Source organism: Orbicella franksi, chromosome 1 (assembly GCF_964199315.1).
Source record: "Orbicella franksi chromosome 1, jaOrbFran1.1, whole genome shotgun sequence".
NCBI classification, from domain to species: domain Eukaryota; kingdom Metazoa; phylum Cnidaria; class Anthozoa; order Scleractinia; family Merulinidae; genus Orbicella; species Orbicella franksi.
Genome location: NC_138145.1, coordinates 43,264,429 through 43,284,648, shown reverse-complemented (window position 1 = coordinate 43,284,648; position 20,220 = coordinate 43,264,429). Strand labels below are relative to the sequence as shown.

Genomic DNA, 20,220 nt, shown 5'->3' with positions numbered 1-20,220 from the left:
TCGATAATAGATCATTCAGTAAGATTTATGTTTTAAAATAAAAGAAAGTTTAAAACACCCGAATATTTAGCAAGTCGTCTTGATGAGAGCATATAGTGCGTGTAAGCAGACAATTTATACTTACGTTTTAAGCAGATTGCGACAACACCGACAAACTCGATAAAGGTGCCCCATTGTGGCCGCCATGTTGAAGGCTTTGGCACCAAGCATTACTCGAGTTTATATGCAAATTAATTTCATTGCAAAGCACTTTACTAACAGCGAGCTAAGGAACTAGAATTCTATGTTAGATGATTCACGAGTTAAGAAATCCTTTGAAATTAATCAGAAAAACGGCAAGATATTTGTTTACTTGAAATATTAGGGAGTTTAAGTTAACCATGACGACGAAGGCAAAGAGAATGTCACCCAACATTAGGTTTAATGAGCAAAACAATGGCTGTGCACGTGCGTTATAAATCTTTGCACATTTCGTTGCTGACCTCTGCACAACAACAACAACAAGTTCCGTGTAGTCTGAGGAATGCGAACGACAACGGCTAATTTTTCGTAATTCCATTTGAAATTGATCGCTGTAGTTGCATGGTTAGCCTGAGCACGTTTTCTGAGCCATTGGCGTACTGAACAGATCAAGATAATCGCGAATTTCGCTGGTAAAATATAAATTGATTTTTGACTGGACGCGGTCCTTGGCGTCGCCGTCGTCGCTGCTTAAGCCGCCTACTTAGTTATAATGGCGCTCTCCGGCCCACGCAATTGACATAAAACCCGTGATGGTAATTTCTAAACAGACCATTTCATAGATATGGCGTATTATTGTCCGTGGAATCGCTTATTCTCACTGTACGTCTTAATATCTACAAGTTATTTCGAAGCGACTTGATTAACGCAAGTTTTTTCAAACACTTTAACAACGTAACCTTTATCAGTATACAAAATCCCGGTAAACTTTTTTTCATATAAATTACCGGTAAAAGATGACTCAAAGAGGAGTGGGCGGGTACAATTCTTACTAAAAAAAACTCTCTTCATGATGTAAACATATATTTAAACATTAAGTAATTGTAGTCAGGAGATGACACTTTCAGTTTTTGGTTTGTCACTGACTATTTTTAAGATGTGACTTCAAGATGTTTCGTTTAGTGCTTAGACCTTCTTCAGTTCAAACTGAAAAGTTTTACACGTGATTCAATATATGAGCGCGCTTGGAAGGTTACGTCTAAAACATAAAAAAACATAGCGCACGTGAGTCGCGCACTACATTTCTAAGTTTCTAAGCGCGTTCGTTTAACGAGCTGTATTTTTGAGAAGAGAAGAGAAGAGAAGAGAAGACGAGAAGAGATATTCCATATCTAAAAAGGAACTATGCATTATTTTGTTTATCATCTAGACATACTAGTAACGACGTTTTGGACGGTTTTCCGAAGATTTCCGACCAATTTCCGAAGATTTCTGATCAAAGATTCTCTTTCCTAACAATTTCCGAAAATGTGGAAGATTACTGAATGCCGAAGACTCCAGGAAGATTCGAAGATGTTTCGATCATATACCAACAAATTTAAGTACAGTTTAAGGTTCAAACATGATATCAGCGAAGTCATCAATATCTTTACAAGTGAGGATATGGAAAATACGCCATGCGAGTCCCGGATGCAGTTTCGTATGAATTTTACGAGTGGTGTATTTTCCAGTAAACACTCGTGTCTATATAATAAAAAAAAACTTCAGTTTCTACTGATGAAGTTGTAAGCACTAAACGAAGCGTGTTGATAAAGAACAACTTTAAGAACAGTCAGTGGCAAACTGGTAATTTACCATGTACCCGGGGGTAGTGTGCTCCCTATAATAGCCTACACAGGGGGGTTCCGCCCGAAAGGAGTACCTTTCTCAGGCCACAGGTATATAAAAGGATAGGGATTACACAAGTTGAGGTAAATGAAAGGGTAGGGAAATCGGAGTATCTTTTTTTATTATTATTTCTTTTTTTTTTTTAATTAATTGTTACTTACACTGCTTACAATACAATATTAATGTAGTTACTTACACTACTCACAAAACCTTATTACTTACGGAGTATCTTGACTCCTGCCGGAACATGAAGTGAATATAAATACTTGATTTTTGGTTAACATCTCTTCTGGTAATGCTTGATGTTTTTCCGTAATATTTTTCATAAACTTCATTCCAAGGGTTTAGAAAACGGGTGCAGTGCTCTCAAGAAGGTGGGTGAAAGGTATCCAAATAGGGTAGCTTTTCTGTCAAAATGGTATACACAGGGGTAAGAGGTCTGACCTCCGGCCAGAGCTTCCCCGTGAAAAACGTACTAGAGTACTATTAGCCTGCAGTGCAGGCGTATTTTGACGAGTTGGCGCACGCATTTTGATAAGGCAAGCGCCACTTTGGATTCAAACTCGCAAGAGACGAAAAGAGGTCCTAAGGTGTAGGAGTACCGATAACACATGAACACACGGAAAACGCCTGCATTGCAGGCTAGAGTACCATGCAAAACCTTTCTTATGAAAATAAGTTTGATTTGCATAAACATGAACTTATATGCAGAACTCATTTTCGTATGAATGGTATCGTGCGAGGACTCGTTTTGACACAGAGGGGAAAGGCAATCCCAAATCGCCTATTGGCCTATTCAGAAAATGTCGCGCGAGACTCTGTTTAGCACGCGCGTGAGTCCCGCGATGCGTTTCTCGAATTTTGCATGTCGCCTTGAAAGGGTGCGCCTGTAACGTGCTGCCTTTTTGAATCACGTGTAAAGCCTTTCAGTTTCAATCGATAAAACTTTAAGCACTAAACGTAACGTGTAGAAGTAACATCTTAAAAACAATAAGTGACAAATTAGTAACTTAGATTTTAGATTTTCTGGCACAGCGCTTTTTAATTCACTGCCTTGTAAAATCCAACAAGCTGTATCACTCTCCTCTTTTAAAAATCTTGTCAAAGCCCATTTTATTTATAGCACCTAATTTATGATATCTATTTTTTTCCCTACCAGTTCATGCTTGTAACTCGTTTCAATTTTTTAAACTCTTTTTATATAACTATTTCAACTACTAGACGTTAGTTTTTTTTTTAACTCTATTTTTATAACTATTTTATACTATTAGACGTTTTATATTTTTAGAAATTGTATTAAGCAGGGCCCCTCTGGATACCAGCCACTGTGCTGAATGGGCCACCCTGCATAAATAAAGTTTTACCTACCTACCTAACTTACAACGTAAACATGTCTTTGCTCGCGCTTTGAACACACACCCGGCAATCACCACCAGTCCCTCACTACCGCTGGTAGATTTGATCGAGCAGACGCAAGTTTCAAAAAAAAAAATTCAGTTAACGATTCTTAACTTTGATACTGGTTTGTAAACAGTCGGCATCATTACTAAGCACGCCGTGTATTTCGACAGAAGCAAATTATATGTTTCTGATTTCGATAATTGCTCATTCAGGAAGATTTATGTTTTAAAATAAAAGAATATTTAGCAAGTCGTCTTGATGAGAGCATATAGTGCGTGTGAGCAGACAATTTATACTTACGTTTTAAGCACATTGCGACAACACTGACAAACTCGATGAGGGACCCATTGTGGCCGCCATGTTCAAGGCGTGGGCGCCAAGCATGACTAAGTTTATATGCAAATTAATTTTCATTGCTTAGCACTGCACTAACAGCGAGCTAAGGAAGTAGAATTCTATGTTAGATGATTCGCGAGTTAAGAAATCCTTTTAAATTAATCAGAAAAACGGCAAGATATTTGTTTACCTGAAATATTAGGAAGTTTAAGTTAACCACGATGACGACGGCAAAGAGAATGTCACCAAACATAAGGGTTAATGAGCAAAACAATGGCTGTGCACGTGCGTTATAAATCTTTGTAGTTTTCGTTGCTGTCCTCTGCACAACCACAACAACAACATGAAATGACCAAGTTCTATGTAATCTGAGGAACGCGAACGACAACAGCTAATTTTTCGTATTCCATTTGGAATTGAACGCTGTAGTTGTATGGTTAGCCTGAGCACGTTTTCTGAGCCATTGGCATACTGAAAAAATCTGGGTAATCGCGAATTTCGCTGGTAAAATATAAATTGATTTTTGACTGGACGCGGTCCTCGGCGTCGCCTTCGCCGTTGCTTAAGCCGCCTATTTAGTTGTCATGGCGCACTCCGGCCCACGCAATTGACATAAAACCCATGATGGTAATTTTTACACAGACCATTTCATAGATATGGCGCAAGCTTTTTCAAATACTGTAACAACTTAACCCTTATTGTACAAAATCCCGCTGCAAAATCGATACATCAAAAAACGGTTTTTTCTCGCCTAGTCAGGGATTCTTTATGAGCTTTCAAACACAGATATATTACTTTCTAAATGATAAAAAAAAACCCACATTTTTCTTCTTCTATGTCTTTGTTGATTTTTACTTTCAACAGCGTTTTTCCGGATCCTGAGCTTTCATAAATCAGCCTCAAACTACATCATAATACAGGTGAACTGCATAAAAATAACAAAGCATGTAAAGTTACATGTGCGCAGTGACGTCACAACATGGCGGCTGACATTGTTTCAAAGAAAATCATGACTAACATCCTGTTGCGCAGAACACAACCAAGACATGTTTGCTTCACTGCGCGATGGTTTCCAAGATTTATAATCTAGCTTAATCTGACATATGCGCCAGCAAATCACATTAGTAAGAGGATACCCATATAAAAAGCACGGGCTGCTCGTCGGATATTTTGATAAGAACAAAAGTGTAGCAGCTCTCGTAAGCTTGTAATTCTCTTCATAGTTAGCAGCTGTTATTGTTTTAGTGCTAGGGGCATTATTTCTGTTGTTTGTTCTATTCTTCTCTCAAGGGGTATCAAGCCATTCATGTGAGACCTTACGAGAGCTGCTACCTCACCCGAAAACAACCCCTAAGAGGTACCAAGATCCTGTTTTGTGGGCGTGGCTTGCAATTTTTTTCTCCTCTAAGAGATACCAATTCTTGCATAACTCATTAAAGCCTGTCCTATTTCTTCGGTTCAATACTCGTAAAGGTGCCGGAACAGTTCCCACTGTGGACCTTTTGAGGCTTAACACCCTAAGAGGCACCAAAACTACTTTTTTAACCCCTAAAAGGTGCGACAAGCACCCCCCCCGTCCTTTTTATATGAGAGTCCCCCTCCGCGTGTTAGTCAATGAGAAAGCAGTGACCACAGCGTATGATAATAAAAAACATCAACTAACTTTATTTAAAGAGGCTCGACCAATTACGTTGGCCCCTTTACAATTGACTTTAAAAGTAAAATATAAAACTACGAAAAAGATATTACAATATATCAAAGATATAAGAAAGCAAATGTATTATAAACGTATCAATGTAAGTAGCAATCATACAAATGTCAACGACAGTAAATTAACGATCGTGACATGGTAGCAAAAAGTGTTTTAATATATGTGTTTACTTTTCCTAAGACTACCTAAGCTAAGTCATCGTTACATCTTGCAAATGAGAATAACATGGGATATTCCTACAGGCAGAAGAGACAAAAATTGACTTTTTACAAGCGCGCCCGAGGAACTGAACTTTATTTACACATCTTAGTTTTTTTGTTTTTTTTTTACTACGGTTTACTAAAACATTTTACTGCAATTAAAATAAGTTTATAAGGGAGATAGGACCCTGCGCGCGCTCTGATTGGTCGAAAAGCCATGTTTTATCAGAATACAAAACAGAAAAGGCGTGTTTTATTGTTTTCCGCCACATTACCTCTATTCAGCATTTTTGTTAGAGATGGAGAGAAACATTTTCTTTGTTTCTACTTGCGGCATGTAAAATCTACATCATGAAGCAAATAAAGAAACCTAAGCCGAGTATTACATTGTGATGAAACACACCGGACATTTGAGAACACTCGAGAAATGTAGAAAGAACTCCTCCGCGAGTCGTGTTTTCTACATCTCCCTCGTGTTCTCAAATACCCGTCGTGTTTTATCACAGTGTAATACACGGCGTGTAAAACTTAAACACTGCGCCGTTTTACAAGGAGGAAAGCTCTGTATGGTAAGTGGGTTTATCAATAACAGAGAACCATTTACTTAGTACATGAGAAATCTTGGGCAACAGGGTGCCCCGTGGTGGAGCAGAACTTAATTTGAAGGCATGGAGAATATATCACTACCCATCCCTAGCCGGGATAAATAGAGACGTAGAGAGAAAGAGCAAACTCTAGGTGGCCAATGTCTGCTGTGGTCAGACTGGACAACTCTTCTGATACAAACGCTAAGTACAGGCTGGTTCGAGGAGGATAGGGTTAGCCGTTCCACCAGCGACGACTTTTTACCATGTCAACCAGCCACATGTTGATTTAGTTTATCTTAACGACCCAAGGTTTTCAAAAAAGGTCACGGTAAAACTTAAGTTTGCTGAATCCTCTTGCCAGTGATCTTCAGTTCTGTCCTAAGCTCAAAATGCCGATTCTCCCTTCTTATTGCCATACATTTCCGTTGATGTTAGCTCTGAGAATTTAAGAGTTCATCAAGACAATATCTCCTAGTTGATGACTTTCGTTCTTCTCATCACCTGTTTGTTTAAAATTTCATGGTCTTGTAAGGGGAAATCAGGATTCGATCACTTATTACTGACTACTTAGTCACTGATTACTTGTTACTACTTTCCTATCACATCAATCAGTCTTTTCACGGAGTTATTCACACAAAAATTGAAATGTCGCTTTGGCTCAGACTTGTTCGTACTCAGGACACAAGCCGAGGGGAAAATACCTCGTGGTGGCCATCTTGGATTTCAATGTCAGACCCAAGTACGAGGCTGATGCACAACGTCTCTGTAAGAACATAAAAATAATCAGTTACTGTGAGTAAGCAGTAGATTCACTCGCCACCTGAAATGGTTTCCTTCTTCATGTAAACAGGGTAAAGTTCCTCGGAGACTCCTATGTAAAAAGGACGGGGTGCTTGTGGGAAATTTTGAAAAGAGCCCCTAAGAGGTTCCAAGATCCTATTTTGTGGGCGTGGCTTGAATTTTTTTCACCACTAAAAGGTACCAATTTTAAAACAACAAATTAACTGACACTTTCATAATTTTTAATAGCGTTAAAGACGATTGCTCCAAATACCTTCTACTCGTAAAGTTGAAAATCAACTATACCCGGTCATATTTTTTTTTGGCTCAAAACCCTATAACGTACCGCGGAAGCTCCCACCGAGCGAGGTACCGAAACCTTTTTTTAAACCCTAAAAGGTACGACAAGCAACCCCGTCGCCCCCGCAGGTAAAGTAGCTTCAAGTAAGCCTTCATAGAATATTAAGAACGCTACCTCCTTAGTTGTATTAAGCTAATTCTGGTCCAAAAGATATCACCAACAACGTTTGGGTCTTACTTAGCGCGATCCGAGAGATTAAAACGAGTGCTCATTGGCCATGGATTAACGACTAACGTGATTTTACAGCACTGAGAAATATATACGCCAGCCGTTGCTATGACTGTTATAAAATACCAGAGATACTACGCGCGCTCTGATTGTTCAATACAGTTGACAAACCTATATTCTATTGTACCGTCAAAAACCCAGTTTCTGAATCTGGCAGCACTAAAGGATAGGACGCAAATTGCCCGACTTAAGTTTGTTACTCTTATTTTGGTCATAATCCAAAAGAATATTTCACTATTACAGACGATTTTAGTATAAACACTGATGAACTATTGATTAAAAAAGAATTTGAATGAAGACCATATCTTTGCATTTTTAACCGACTTTGAAAAGGTACCACGTCGCCTTCGATCATTGGCCAGCGTTCTTTACTGAAATACATAGGCCTGGCTGCTGAAATCCAACCATCAGAGGCTTAACCCAGTCGAGAGTTGATCACATGGTAAAAACTCCTTTCATTTACAAAGAACTTTTCTGACAGTGCATTGTACGCCCTCCAAATTAAATTAGTTCATATTAAAAGACATTCTCAAATAGTTGAAGCAATCTTCAAACAGAATTGACATGATTTGCCGGGATCTTGCTACTTCTAATGAAATGCAAGTTAAAGGATACTGGCTTCAAAACCCAAGAATGATAAAATTATTGTTACCTTATCTGAAAACTTACCCTTATTTTCCAAATTTAAATGACACGTTATCTCCAATTAACATAAATGGTGCCCACTGCCTCACTTCAGACCAGCCGTTACTCCGCATCCATTTCATGGCCTCGTGAAGAGATTCACTGGCACTCTCTCCACCTAGAAGATGCTCGTAAAAGCGACTCATGAACTGCTCTGTTGCTTCGTCCTCTAGAGCCCACAGTGCCACTAACACTGAGCGTGCACCAGATCCTAAGAACGCTCGAGAAATTCCGATAACTCCCTCGGCTCTGATCTTCCCACGTCCACTGTGACAACAACTAAGTACAACAAGTTTGACTCGAAGTTGAACTTCTGAAATGTCAGACATTGTCAAAAGGTACTCTTCTTCTGTAGGAAACTTCTTAGTAGACCGCCCGGGAGAGAGGACAATTTCTCCTCTTTCGGCATCACCATGTGCGGCAAAATGTATCAGACCTGCTGAATGTAGCATTTCAAGCACCGCCTGCTTGGTTGCTTTCTCTCCTAACAAAGGCTGAACACCCAGCAGTCGCCCAATCATCTCTGCCTCCTTTCTTGCAAAGGGCAATGGTTTGAAGGTTGTACGACGACTATTGTAACGCACCCTACCAACCTCAGGATCACCGACTATCAGAACACCACACTGACTGTGATAGTCAGTAGGACTGTCCTGGATGCATTTGAGAGTGGTCAAGGAAGGAACAATGCGAATCCTAAACGTGTCTGATAAGTACTTTCCACTGTCATCAAGTAAAGCTGGAAATGGAACATGGCAAAAGCAGGGTTCAGGAACAATGATGATCTCGGACCCGTCAAGTAAGTCGGCCACAGGAGCGATGATCATATTGTAGAACAAGATTAGATTCAGTTCGGGATCATCCTCACCCCTTCCTTGCCGCAAAGTTGCGAGCTCCTCCTCATGAGAGACATTTGGTTTTGGCGCAATATCATTTAAAGATCGATCTTCGCAATCCTCTTCGGGTAAAATACCAAAGCTGCGGAAGCTTTCAGCAAAAAACTCTTCCAAGCTGTCAGATGATCCGGACGCGAAATCATTTTCATTTACTGTTATTGTTCGAAAATGCATGACTCCGCTTGTTTTGATAATCCACAAAAGCATTGCGTTCTCATAATTAGAGATATACAGACAAGAGCAGTTGCTTTCATGTTTCACAATATTCTCTATGCCAACCCAAGATTGCGGATCAGCAGAGATCTGCTTTTCAATAGAGTACCCAGTTGCCATCAAGTCTGCCAAGGCCCTAGCGCGTGCCAGCTCTGTAACATAAAGGGCTTTCTTAGGATTCCCCGAAACAACAAGGAAGACAGCGAGAAGCCGATGAGGAAAGCTGTGAATATCTGAAAGCGATACTTTGAATTGATCGTTGTCTCTTAGAAAAGCACGCAAACTTTCGCTTTTTTCCATGCTCAAGACCAGACACTCAAAAGCTTCCTGGATCTTTTCTTGGGCTATCTTCACGACTGCAAGTTTACAAAGGCATGCAAACTCTTCGTCTAGGTGTCCAATATCTTGATTAATTGAAAGTGCCTTCTCGAGATAACCTTCAGCAACGACGGGCTCACCAATCGAACTAAACAATGATCCTAAGTTGAAGTATTCTGCTGCTTCTCCTTTTCTGTCACCAATTTCTTTACTTATCACAAGTCCTTTCTTAAAATATTCTTTAGCTTTTTCATATTCACCCAGAGATTGAAACAGAGATCCTAAGTGTCCGTAACAGCATGCTTCTCCTACTCTGTCGTCAATTTCAACTGTGATTGCAAGTGCTTTGTCAAGATTGTCTTTAGCTTTCTCATATTCACCACGAAATAGAAACTTAGTTCCGAAGTGCATGTAATCTCTTGCTCCTCCTTCTCTGTCACCAATTTCACACCTGATCGCAAGTGCTTTGGCATGATATTCTTTAGCTCTGCCATATTCCTGAGCCTGTTGAAACACAGTTCCTAAGTTTCCGTAACAGCATGCTTCTCCTCCTTTGTCACCAATTTCTTTCTTGGTTGCAAGTGCTCTCTCAAGATATTCTATAGCTTTGTCATATTCACCACGAGATTGAAAAATATTTCCTAAGTTCGCGAAATCTGATGCTTGTCCTGCTCTGTCACCAATTTCAATTCTGATGGCAAGTGCTTTCTCAATATATTCTATAGCGTTGTGATACTCTCCAAGAGACATAAACACAGTTCCTAAGTTTCCGTAACAGCTTGCCTCTCCTGCTTTGTCACCAATTTCAATTTTGATCGCTAGTGCTTTCTCAAGATACTCTTTAGCTTTGTCATATTCTCCAAGGGATTTAAATTTAGCCCCTAAGTTCCCGTAATCTGCCGCTTCTCCTGCTATGTCACCAATTTCAATTCTGATCGCAAGTGCTTTCTCAATATATTCTTTAGCTTTGTCATGTTCACTACGAGATAGAAACACAGTTCCTAAGTTTCCGTAACAGTTTGCTTCTCCTGCTCTGTCACCAATTTCAATTTTGATCGCTAGTGCTTTCTCAAGATACTCTTTAGCTTTGTCATATTCACCACGAGATCGAAACACAGTTCCTAAGTTTCCGTAACAGCTTGCTTCTCCTCCTCTGTCACCAATTTCAATTTTGATCGCTAGTGCTTTCTCAAGATACTCTTTAGCTTTGTCATATTCACCACGAGATCGAAACACAGTTCCTAAGTTTCCGTAACAGCTTGCTTCTCCTGCTCTGTCACCAATTTCAATTTTGATCGCTAGTGCTTTCTCAAGATACTCTTTAGCTTTGTCATATTCTCCAAGAGATTTAAATTTAGCCCCTAAGTTTCCGTAATCTGCCGCTTCTCCTTCTTTGTCGCCAATTTCAATTCTGATCGCAAGTGCTTTCTCAGTATATTCTTTAGCTTTGTGATACTCTCCAAGAGATAGAAACACAGTTCCTAAGTTTCCGTAACAGCTTGCCTCTCCTGCTCTGTGACCAATTTCTTTCTTGGTCGCAACTGCTCTCTCAAGATATTCTATAGCTTTGTCATATTCACTACGAGATTGACAAATATTTCCTAAGTTCGCGAAATCTGATGCTTGTCCTTTTCTGTCACCAATTTCAATTCTGATCGCAAGTGCTTTCTCAATATATTCTATAGCTTTATCGTATTCACCAAGAGATTCAAACACAACTCCTAAGTTTCCGTAAGCGACTGCTTGCCCTCTCCTGTCACCAATTTCTCTCATTATATTGATCGCTATCTCATAAATTTTTGCTGCATCTAAAAATTTAAATTGTTTTTCATAGATCATGGCTAGTTCTAATAATAGAATGCCTTCATCTTCGCCTGTTTTTCCACGCTCTAGGTAAATGTCAAGAAGTTGCTTGCCGTATTTTATGGCATTTGTGTAATCAAAGATAAGACAATACGCCATGAAGATTGTTTTATAGATAGCAGTGCTAACTAATTTAACAAACTGCTCCTCCTTTTTTTTCGGCACCACATTATTTACGAAAACCAAACATTCTTTGCAGACCTCTATAGCTTTTACAGCTCGATCGGTGTTGAGAAGGAAAGTTGCAATAGCCAAGCCAAAACAGATGGCTTGAAAAACGTCGTCTAGATTGTTCATTTCGTCGTCTTCTATAAGCCCTGTGAGAAGATAATACCACTCAAGTTCTATAGTGTAAAATAACATTATACTTTGGTACTTCTTTCCACCTACGCGTAATATATAGATTTAGGCCAGCCTAAAAGCGTAGCTCCTGGGTCGGGTTGTTCAGAGCCAAATTAAGCTAACCCAGGAAAAGGTAGAATTTTGATTTGAGTTTTGTGAATTTGCGTTGAGGTTTTCTGTATACTCTTTGGCCTTTTGTTTTGAGTTTTAATAATCACTATATACACAAAAGACTGCAGCAAAAAACATTTGTATAGAAGAAAAAGTTATAATTTGGTTAACTTTTAATCCTGGGCTAGCGTTAACCGGCTTCCGAACAATCCTGGCCTGTTTTCAACAAGTTAACCTGAGATGAGCCCTCGCTCCAATCGAAAACCAGCACATGGTCAGTGGTCAACTTTTAAAAAACGCGCGACCTCGATGAACTGTAAACCTGAGCGATATGGTCTCGTGATACTGGTCAGCGGATACCTTGTTTTGACAGGTGTCAATTGATCATAACATGGATGCCAATATCAAAGAAGTACACGGTAAACCAAGGCTGCATGTCTCTGTCAACCTATTATTTGGAGTATGGCCGCCATGTTGCGCGACTCCGTCGTCGTTGCCTTCGTCGTCGTCGTCGCCGTCGCCGTCTTGCGCACGCGCCCACGAACAATACCGTTAGCCATGATAACCATGAGAAAATCAACTCACGGGTTTCCTTTTCTTTCCTATATGAGTATGGGGCTCCGCTATAAATGAGTACCTGCGAACTCAATGCTGGAGGTAAGCCTGCTATGGGCTCCTAGCTAACCGTTCTATGCAGGATGGAACACGTTAGCTCGACTCAGACTAGAATCTTTTTACCTCTCGTTCAGACTTTATCAAACCTTACCATTATAAAGACAATAACCTGAAGAAGTCGTAAATCCCCTCGTTCTTTACTGAATGTGTTATCGACCGTAAAATAGAACGAATCAGTGCTGCGAGCACACTTTAATTATCATGGCTCCTGTGCCGGCCGAAACCGGCCTTGACGAGCATTTTCCTTTGTTTCACTTCCGACGCCATCGCCTTTTACCATAATTGGCATTACTTATACTCAAGTTATGCAAGAGGAAAAGATCTTTCCAATAATGCCCAGATTAGAGTGATTGGGTTAACTGAGCTTGAAATGCGCTCAAAAATGCTTCGATATTTGAGTGAAAAACTTGGAGGACAATTTCTTCAATTTAACTACGCTATGTGATATTAAGAATATTGCAAAGATGTATTTTTTAACTAACAGGACAAACAATACAAGATTAGCTTCTTACGTCAATTTCTGTTCCCTTTGAAAAGTGTAAGGAACCAACGAAACATTTGAGTATCTATTGCGAAATTACGAGAAAACATATGATTGTATCACAAATGCATGCGTGTGGCACGTAGGCGAGATGGGTTTAAACCATACAACGCCGATATACGGAATGTAAACACCTTCAGGTTTAAAAATGATTTGCAGTCTTTGGCAAGTGGAATGCGGGATTCTTTTAAAATTAATGCCGGGTGCGGAATGAAAAACAGTGATTCGAGATTCAGTCCTCTTTGAACTCTCCCTCAGGAGCTAAAAGTAGCTCAAGAAGCCCGAAATACGCATCGATAGCTACAGGTCACAAAATCAACCTGTTCAGATTTATTCCTTGTTATACTCATTGCCTCATTCCCCTAGCAGGGTAATGTGATAGGCGTAAATTGTCTAGATTGATGGGCCATGGACACCTGTGTTATCAATCAAACAAAATCAAACTAAGTTTTACCGAGCAGTTTCGACTTTAATTTGGACTGGCTGAAATAAAGGAGAGATTAGTTTTTCTTGCCACAGTGAAGTTTGCACTGGAAAAACTCGAAACTGAAACAGTCGGCGTGTCTCTCGCAACTCCGAGAAAAAAGTATCATTAAAAAATCGACAGAAGTTTTAATGGATTTAAATCAAGCTGTATAAGAACGAATGAGTTCGAGTTTGATCGGTAAGTGATGTTGCTTGTACAGAACATCACAAAACTGACTTCCGTATAGGTCGTACAAAAAGCCATCCAGTACATGTACACGGTAAAGAACATTTGTTTGTAGTGTCATGGTACGATTTAAAGTTCTACTTGATGTCGGTAGGTGGACAGTTTTTTTGTCAACTAACTATAAAGGTGCGTTCTTGATCATTGTAGTCTATTCATAAGCTTGAACGTAGGGAATCCGAAGAACTAGTCGCGCGGGTCATGTAGCATTTCCTAAGGCAAATCACTAATAGACTGCTAGCAGATTTGTGCTAGCAGAGGTTTTAAATCCGGGAACTCCGCACCTTAACGCGGCCAAGCATTGCATCATTTGAGGAAGTTTTTGTGATATCTCGAATAATATGTTAAATGTGATCAGTGGAAGTCCAAATAATGCATTGTTTAAAAAAATATAACGACTAACTTACCGTTGCGCAGTAGCCTGTGTTCGGCCGTTCGTTCTTCCAAACAAAAACTGTAGAGGTGCATCTCTGTGTTACTGCTTATAACTGTGTTGCTCGCATAAATTATCCATCTTAAAACCATTTCAGTTTCGCAGCATCTGACGTGCCAAGCGGAAAGAAAAGAAACGAAATGTTTGTCTTCGCGTGATCTTTGTACAAGATCGTTTGAAAACCAGAAACATGATTAATAGGGGCATAATTATAGAACACGAGCGAGAACTTGGTAAGAAAAGACAACCTTTTTTCATGTAAATTATCGGTAAAAGAATGACTCGAGGGAGAGTGGGCGGGTAAAACTCCGACCAAAACAAAAAGTCTTTTTCATCATGTAAACATGTATTGGAACCCATGGTAATAGATGTATAACAGTAGCAATTAAATAATGAAAGAATGAAAGATGCGAATGCAGCCATAAAGCTTCTGGAAAAATGACCTGAAAACATTTCAGGCTCTCAACGGGATTCGAACCCACGACCGGTAACGCAAAGGTCGTGGCTTCGAATCCCGTTCAGAGCCTCAAATGCTTTCAGGCCATTTTTCCAGTAGTGTTATGGCTGCTTTGGCATCTTTCCTTCTTTCATATATTGGAACATTGAGTTATTGTAGTCAGGATATAATATTGTAAGCTTGTGGTTTGTCATTGACTGTTTTTAAGATGTTACTTCAAGAGTTTCGGTTACTGAGAGCTTTAACCCTTATCATTTAAAACTGAAAGATTTTACACGTGATTTCATACAGTGGTCACCAACTGGCCATGAAAATTTCACCGTATTAACAAGATGGCCGCATTATATTGAAGGGATAGGATCAAAATTTCATAACTGGTCTATTTTAAGTGACTTCTTGACAGACATCACAACTCACTTCCAAGCGACTGCTCTTTAATAAGCATTGAAAATGCAGGTATGTTTTTTAAAAAAGTTGAAAATTCAATCAAAACCTGCAATAATAACATAGAAAGATGAACATAACTGCTTCGAAAGGCCGTATTATATTAACGGGGGAAAAACAGTATTAAAAACAGTTGGGATTTCAGAATGTGGCTGTTGGCCGTATTAACAGAGTGGCCGGATTAACGGGGTTTTCTTATGAGAAAATATATGGGCGTTTCGCCGGGACAAAAAAGACTGGCCGTAAAAACGAGGTGACCGTAAGGCGGGCTTCTACTGTATAAGCGCGCGCGCTCGTTTTGACACAGAGGCGAAAGGCAATCGCAAATAGCCTATTGGCCTATTCAGAAAACGTCGCGCGAGACTCTTTTTAGCACGCGCGTGAGTCCCGCGATGCGTTTCTTGAATTTTGCATGTCCCCTTCTGAACGTGCGTGTTTAACGTGCTGCCGTTTTGAATCACGTGTAAAGCCTTTCAGTTTTAACCCATAAAACGTTAAGCACTAAACGAAACGTGTTGAAGTAACATCTTAAAAACAGTCAGTGACAAATTAGTAACGTACAATGTAAACAGGACTTTACTCGCGCATTGAACACCTACCCAGCGCTCAACCACCAGTCGCTCACTAACGCTTGTAGATTTGATCGAGCAGACGCAAGTTTCCAAAAAAAATTGAGTTAACTATTCTTTACGTTGATACTGGTTTGTAAACAGTCGGCATCATTACTAAGCACGCCGTGTATTTTGACAGAAGCGAATTACATGCTTCTGATTTTGATAATAGATCGTTCAGTATGATTTATGTTTTTAAAAGAAAAGAAAGTTTAAAAAACCCGAATTTTTAACAAGTCGTCTTGATGAGAGTATATAGTACGTGTAAGCAAACAATTTATAGTTGCGTTTCGATGAAGGTGCGCCATTGTGGCAGCCATGTTGATAGCTTGGGCGCCAAGCATGACTCAAGTTTATATGCAAATAGAGGGGAAGATAAAGGTAAAATTAATTTTCATTGAATAGCACTGCACTAACAGCAAGCTAAAGTAGCCGAATTCTATGCTAGATGATTCAGGAGTTAATAAATCGTTCGAAATTAATCTAAAACCCGGAGAGGTATTTGTTTACTTTAAATATTAGGGAGCTTAAGCAAATCACGACGACGACGGCAACGAGAACGTCACCAAACAAAACGTTTAATGAGCAAAACAATGGCTGTGCACGTGCGTTATAAATTTTTGTACATTTCTTTGCTGTCGTCTGCACAACAACAACAACAACATGAAATGACCAAGTTCTGTGTAGTCTGAGGAACGCGAACGACAACGGCTAATTTTTCGTAATTCCATTTGAAATTGAACGCTGTAGTTGCATGAGCACGTTTTCAGAGCCATTGGCGTACTGAACAGATCAAGATAATAGCGAATTTCGCTCGTAAAATATAAATTGATTTTTGACTCGACGTGGTCCTCGGCGTCGCCGTCGTCGTTGCTTAAGCCGCCTATTTAGTTGTCATGGCGCTCTCCGACCCACGCAATTGACATAGAACCCATGATGGTAATTTCTGAACAGACCATTTGATAGCTATGGCGTATTATTGTCCGTGGAATCGCTTGTTCACACTGTACGTCTTAATATCTACAAATAATTTCGAAGCGACTTGATTAACGCAAGCTTTTTCAAACACTGTAACAACGTAACCTTTATCAATATGCAAAATCACGGTCGACTCTTTTTCATATAAATTACCGGTAAAAAATGACTCGAGGAGGAGTAGGTGGCTACAATTCTTACTAAAAAACTCTTCTTCATGATGTAAACATTTATTTAAACATTAAGTAATTGTAGTCAGGAGATGACACTTTCAGTTTTTGGTTTGTCACTAACTGTTTTTAAGATGTGACTTCAAGACGTTTCAGTTAGTGCTCAGACCTTCTTCAGTTGAAACTGAAAAGTTTTACACGAGATTCAATATATGAGCGCTCTTGGAAGGTTACGTCTAAAACATAAAAAAAAAAAAAACGGCGCACGTGAGTCGCGCACTACATTTCTAAGTTTCTAAGCGCGTTCGTTTAACGAGCTGTCTTTTTGAAAAGAGAAGAGAACAGAAGAGAAGACGAGAAGAGATATTTCCTATCTTAAAAGGAACTATGCATTATTTTGTTTATCATATAGACATACTAATAACGACGTTTTGGACGATTTTCCGAAGATTTCCGACCAGTTTCTGAAGATTTCCGATCAAAGATTCTCCTTCCGAACAATTTCCGAAAATGTGGAAGATTACTGAAGATTGCCGAAGACTTTCGAGGAAGATTCGAAGATGTTTCGATCATACACCAACAAATTTAAGTAGAGTTTAAGGTTTAAACATGATATCAGTGAAGTCATCAATATCTTCACAAGGATATGGAAAATACGCCATCCGAGTCCCGGATGTAGTTTCGTATGAATTTTACGAGTGGTGTATTTTCCAGTAAAACACTCGTATCTATATAATAAAAAAAAACTTTCAGTTTCAACTGATGAAGTTGTAAGCGCTAAACGAAGCGTGTTGATAAAGAACAACATTAAGAAGAGTCAGTGGCAAATTATTACCTTACGATGTACCCGGGGGGAGTGTACTCGCTTTAATATCCTATACGGGGGGGTTCCGCCCAAAAGGAGTAACTTTCTCAGGCCTCAGGGATATACACAAGTTGAGGTATATGAAAGGGTAGGGAAATGGGAGTATCTTGACTCCTGCCGGAACATGAACTGAATATAAATACTTGATTTTTGGTTAACATCTCTTCTGGTAATGCTTGATGTTTTTCCGTAATATTTTCCATTAACTTCATTCCAAGGGTTTAGAAAAGAGATGCAGTGTTCTTAAGAAGGTGTGTGAAAGGGATGTCTTGTTCAATAATAGGTATCCAAATAGGGTAGTTTTTCTGTCAAAATGGTATACAAAAGGGTAAGGCTTGGACCTCCGGCCAGAGCTTCCCCGTTAAAACGTACTAGAGTAACATAAGCCTGCAGTGCAGGAGTATTTTGACGAGCGAGCGCACGCATTTTGATAAGGCAAGCGCCACCTTGGATTCAAACTCGCAAGAGACGAAAAGTGGTCCTAAGGTGTAGGAGTACCGATAACACGTGAGCATACGGAAAACGCCTGAACTCCGGGCTAGAGTACCATGCAAAACCTTTCTAATGAAAATGAGTTTGATTTAGATGAAAATGAACTTGTATGCAGAACTCATTTTCCTATAAATGGTTTCGTACGAAGACTCGTTTTCACACAGAGCCGAAAGGCAATCGCAAATGGCCTATTGGCCTGTTCAGAAAATATCGCGCCAGACTATGTTTAGCACGCGCGTGAGTCCCGCGATGCGTTTCTCCAATTTTGCATGTCGCCCTCTAACAGTGCGCGTTTAACGTGCTGCCTTTTTGAATCACGTGTAAAGCCTTTCAGACTCAACCCATAAACCGTCAAGCACTAAACGAAACGTGTTGAGGTAACATCTTAAAAACAGTCAGTGACAAATTAGTAACTTATAATGTAAACAGGTCTTTGCTCGCGCTTTGAACACCCACCCGGCGATCAACCACCAGTCCCTCATTACCGCTTGTAGATTTGATCGAGGAGACGCAAATTTAAAAAAAAAAAATTCAGTTAACGATTCTTCACGTTGATACTGGTTTGGAAACAGTCGGCATCATTACTAAGGACGCCGTGTATTTCGATAGAAGCAAATAATATGCTTCTGATTTTGATAGTAGATCAATCAGTATGATTTATGTTTTAAAAGAAAAGAAAGTTTAAAAAAACCCGAATTTTTAGCAAGTCGTCTTGATGAGAGCATATAGTGCGTGTAAGCAAACAATTTATACTTACGTTTTAAGGAGATTGCGACAACACTGACAAACTCGTTGAAGGTGCCCCATTGTGGCCGCCATGTTGAAGGCTTGGGCGCCATGCATGACTCAAGTTTAGATGCAAATAAATTTTCATTAAATAGCACCGCACTAGCAGCGAGCTAAGGTAGCCGAATGCTATGTTAGATGATTCGCGAGTTAATTAATCGTTTGAAATTAATCCGAAAAACGGCAAGATATTTGTTTACCTGAAATATTAGGGAGTTTAAGCAAACTACGACGACGGCGGCAAAGAGAATGTCACCAAACATAAGGTTTAATGAGCAAAACAATGGCTGTGCACGTGCGTTATAAATCTTTGTACATTTCTTTGCCGTCCTCTGCACAACAACAACAACATGAAATGAACAAGTTCTGTGTAGTCTGAGGAAGGCGAACGACAACGGCTAATTTTCGTAATTCCATTTGAAATTGAACGCTGTGGTTGCATGGTTAGCCTGAGCACGTTTTCAGAGCCATTGGGGTACTGAACAGATCAAGATAATCGCGAATTTCGCTGGTAAAATAAAAATTGATTTTTGACTCGACGCAGTCCTCGGCGTCGCCGTCGTCGTTGCTTAAGCCGCCTATTTAGTCATCATGGCGCTCTCCGACTCACGCAATTGACATAAAACCCATGATGGCAATTTGTAAACAGGCCATTTCATAGATAGGGCGCTGTGTTGTCCATCGAATGGGTTGATCTCCCTGTACTTCCTAATATCTACACGTTACTTCGCTGCGACTTGATTAACGCGAGCTTTTTCAAACACAGTAACAACGTAACCCTTATTATGCAAAATCCCGGTGCAAAATCGATACATTAAACAACGGTTTTTTCTCGCCTAGTCAGGGATTCTTTATAAGCTTTCAAACACAGATAGATTACCTTATAAATGATAAAAAAAAACACAGTTTTCTTCTTCTGTCTTTGTTGATTTTTACTTTCAACAGTGTTTTCTCGGATCCTGAGCTTTCATAAATCAGCCTCAAACTACATCATAATACAGGTGAACTGTATAAAAATAAGTATGTAAAGTTACATGTGCGCAGTGACGTCACAACATGGCGGCTGACATTGTTTCAAAGAAAATCATGACTAACATCCTGTTGCGCAGAACACAACCAAGACATGTTTGCTTCACTGCGTGATGGTTTCCAAGATTTATAATCTACCTTAATCTGACATATGCGC

At 39.7% G+C, this 20,220-nt stretch overlaps 1 protein-coding gene across 1 annotated transcript; it reads right to left on the bottom strand.

Moving 5' to 3' along the window:
* Window positions 1-5,512: 5,512 nt before the first annotated feature.
* On the bottom strand, window positions 5,513-11,786 carry LOC145503188 (uncharacterized). The gene is made up of 2 exons (XM_081482684.1): window positions 8,122-11,786; window positions 5,513-6,846 (listed from the first exon to the last, which is right to left on the bottom strand). Exon 1 carries the CDS (start codon window positions 11,784-11,786, stop codon window positions 8,124-8,126), a length of 3,663 nt encoding a protein of 1,220 aa, XP_081338810.1. The 3' UTR covers window positions 5,513-6,846; window positions 8,122-8,123.
* Window positions 11,787-20,220: the final 8,434 nt, after the last annotated feature.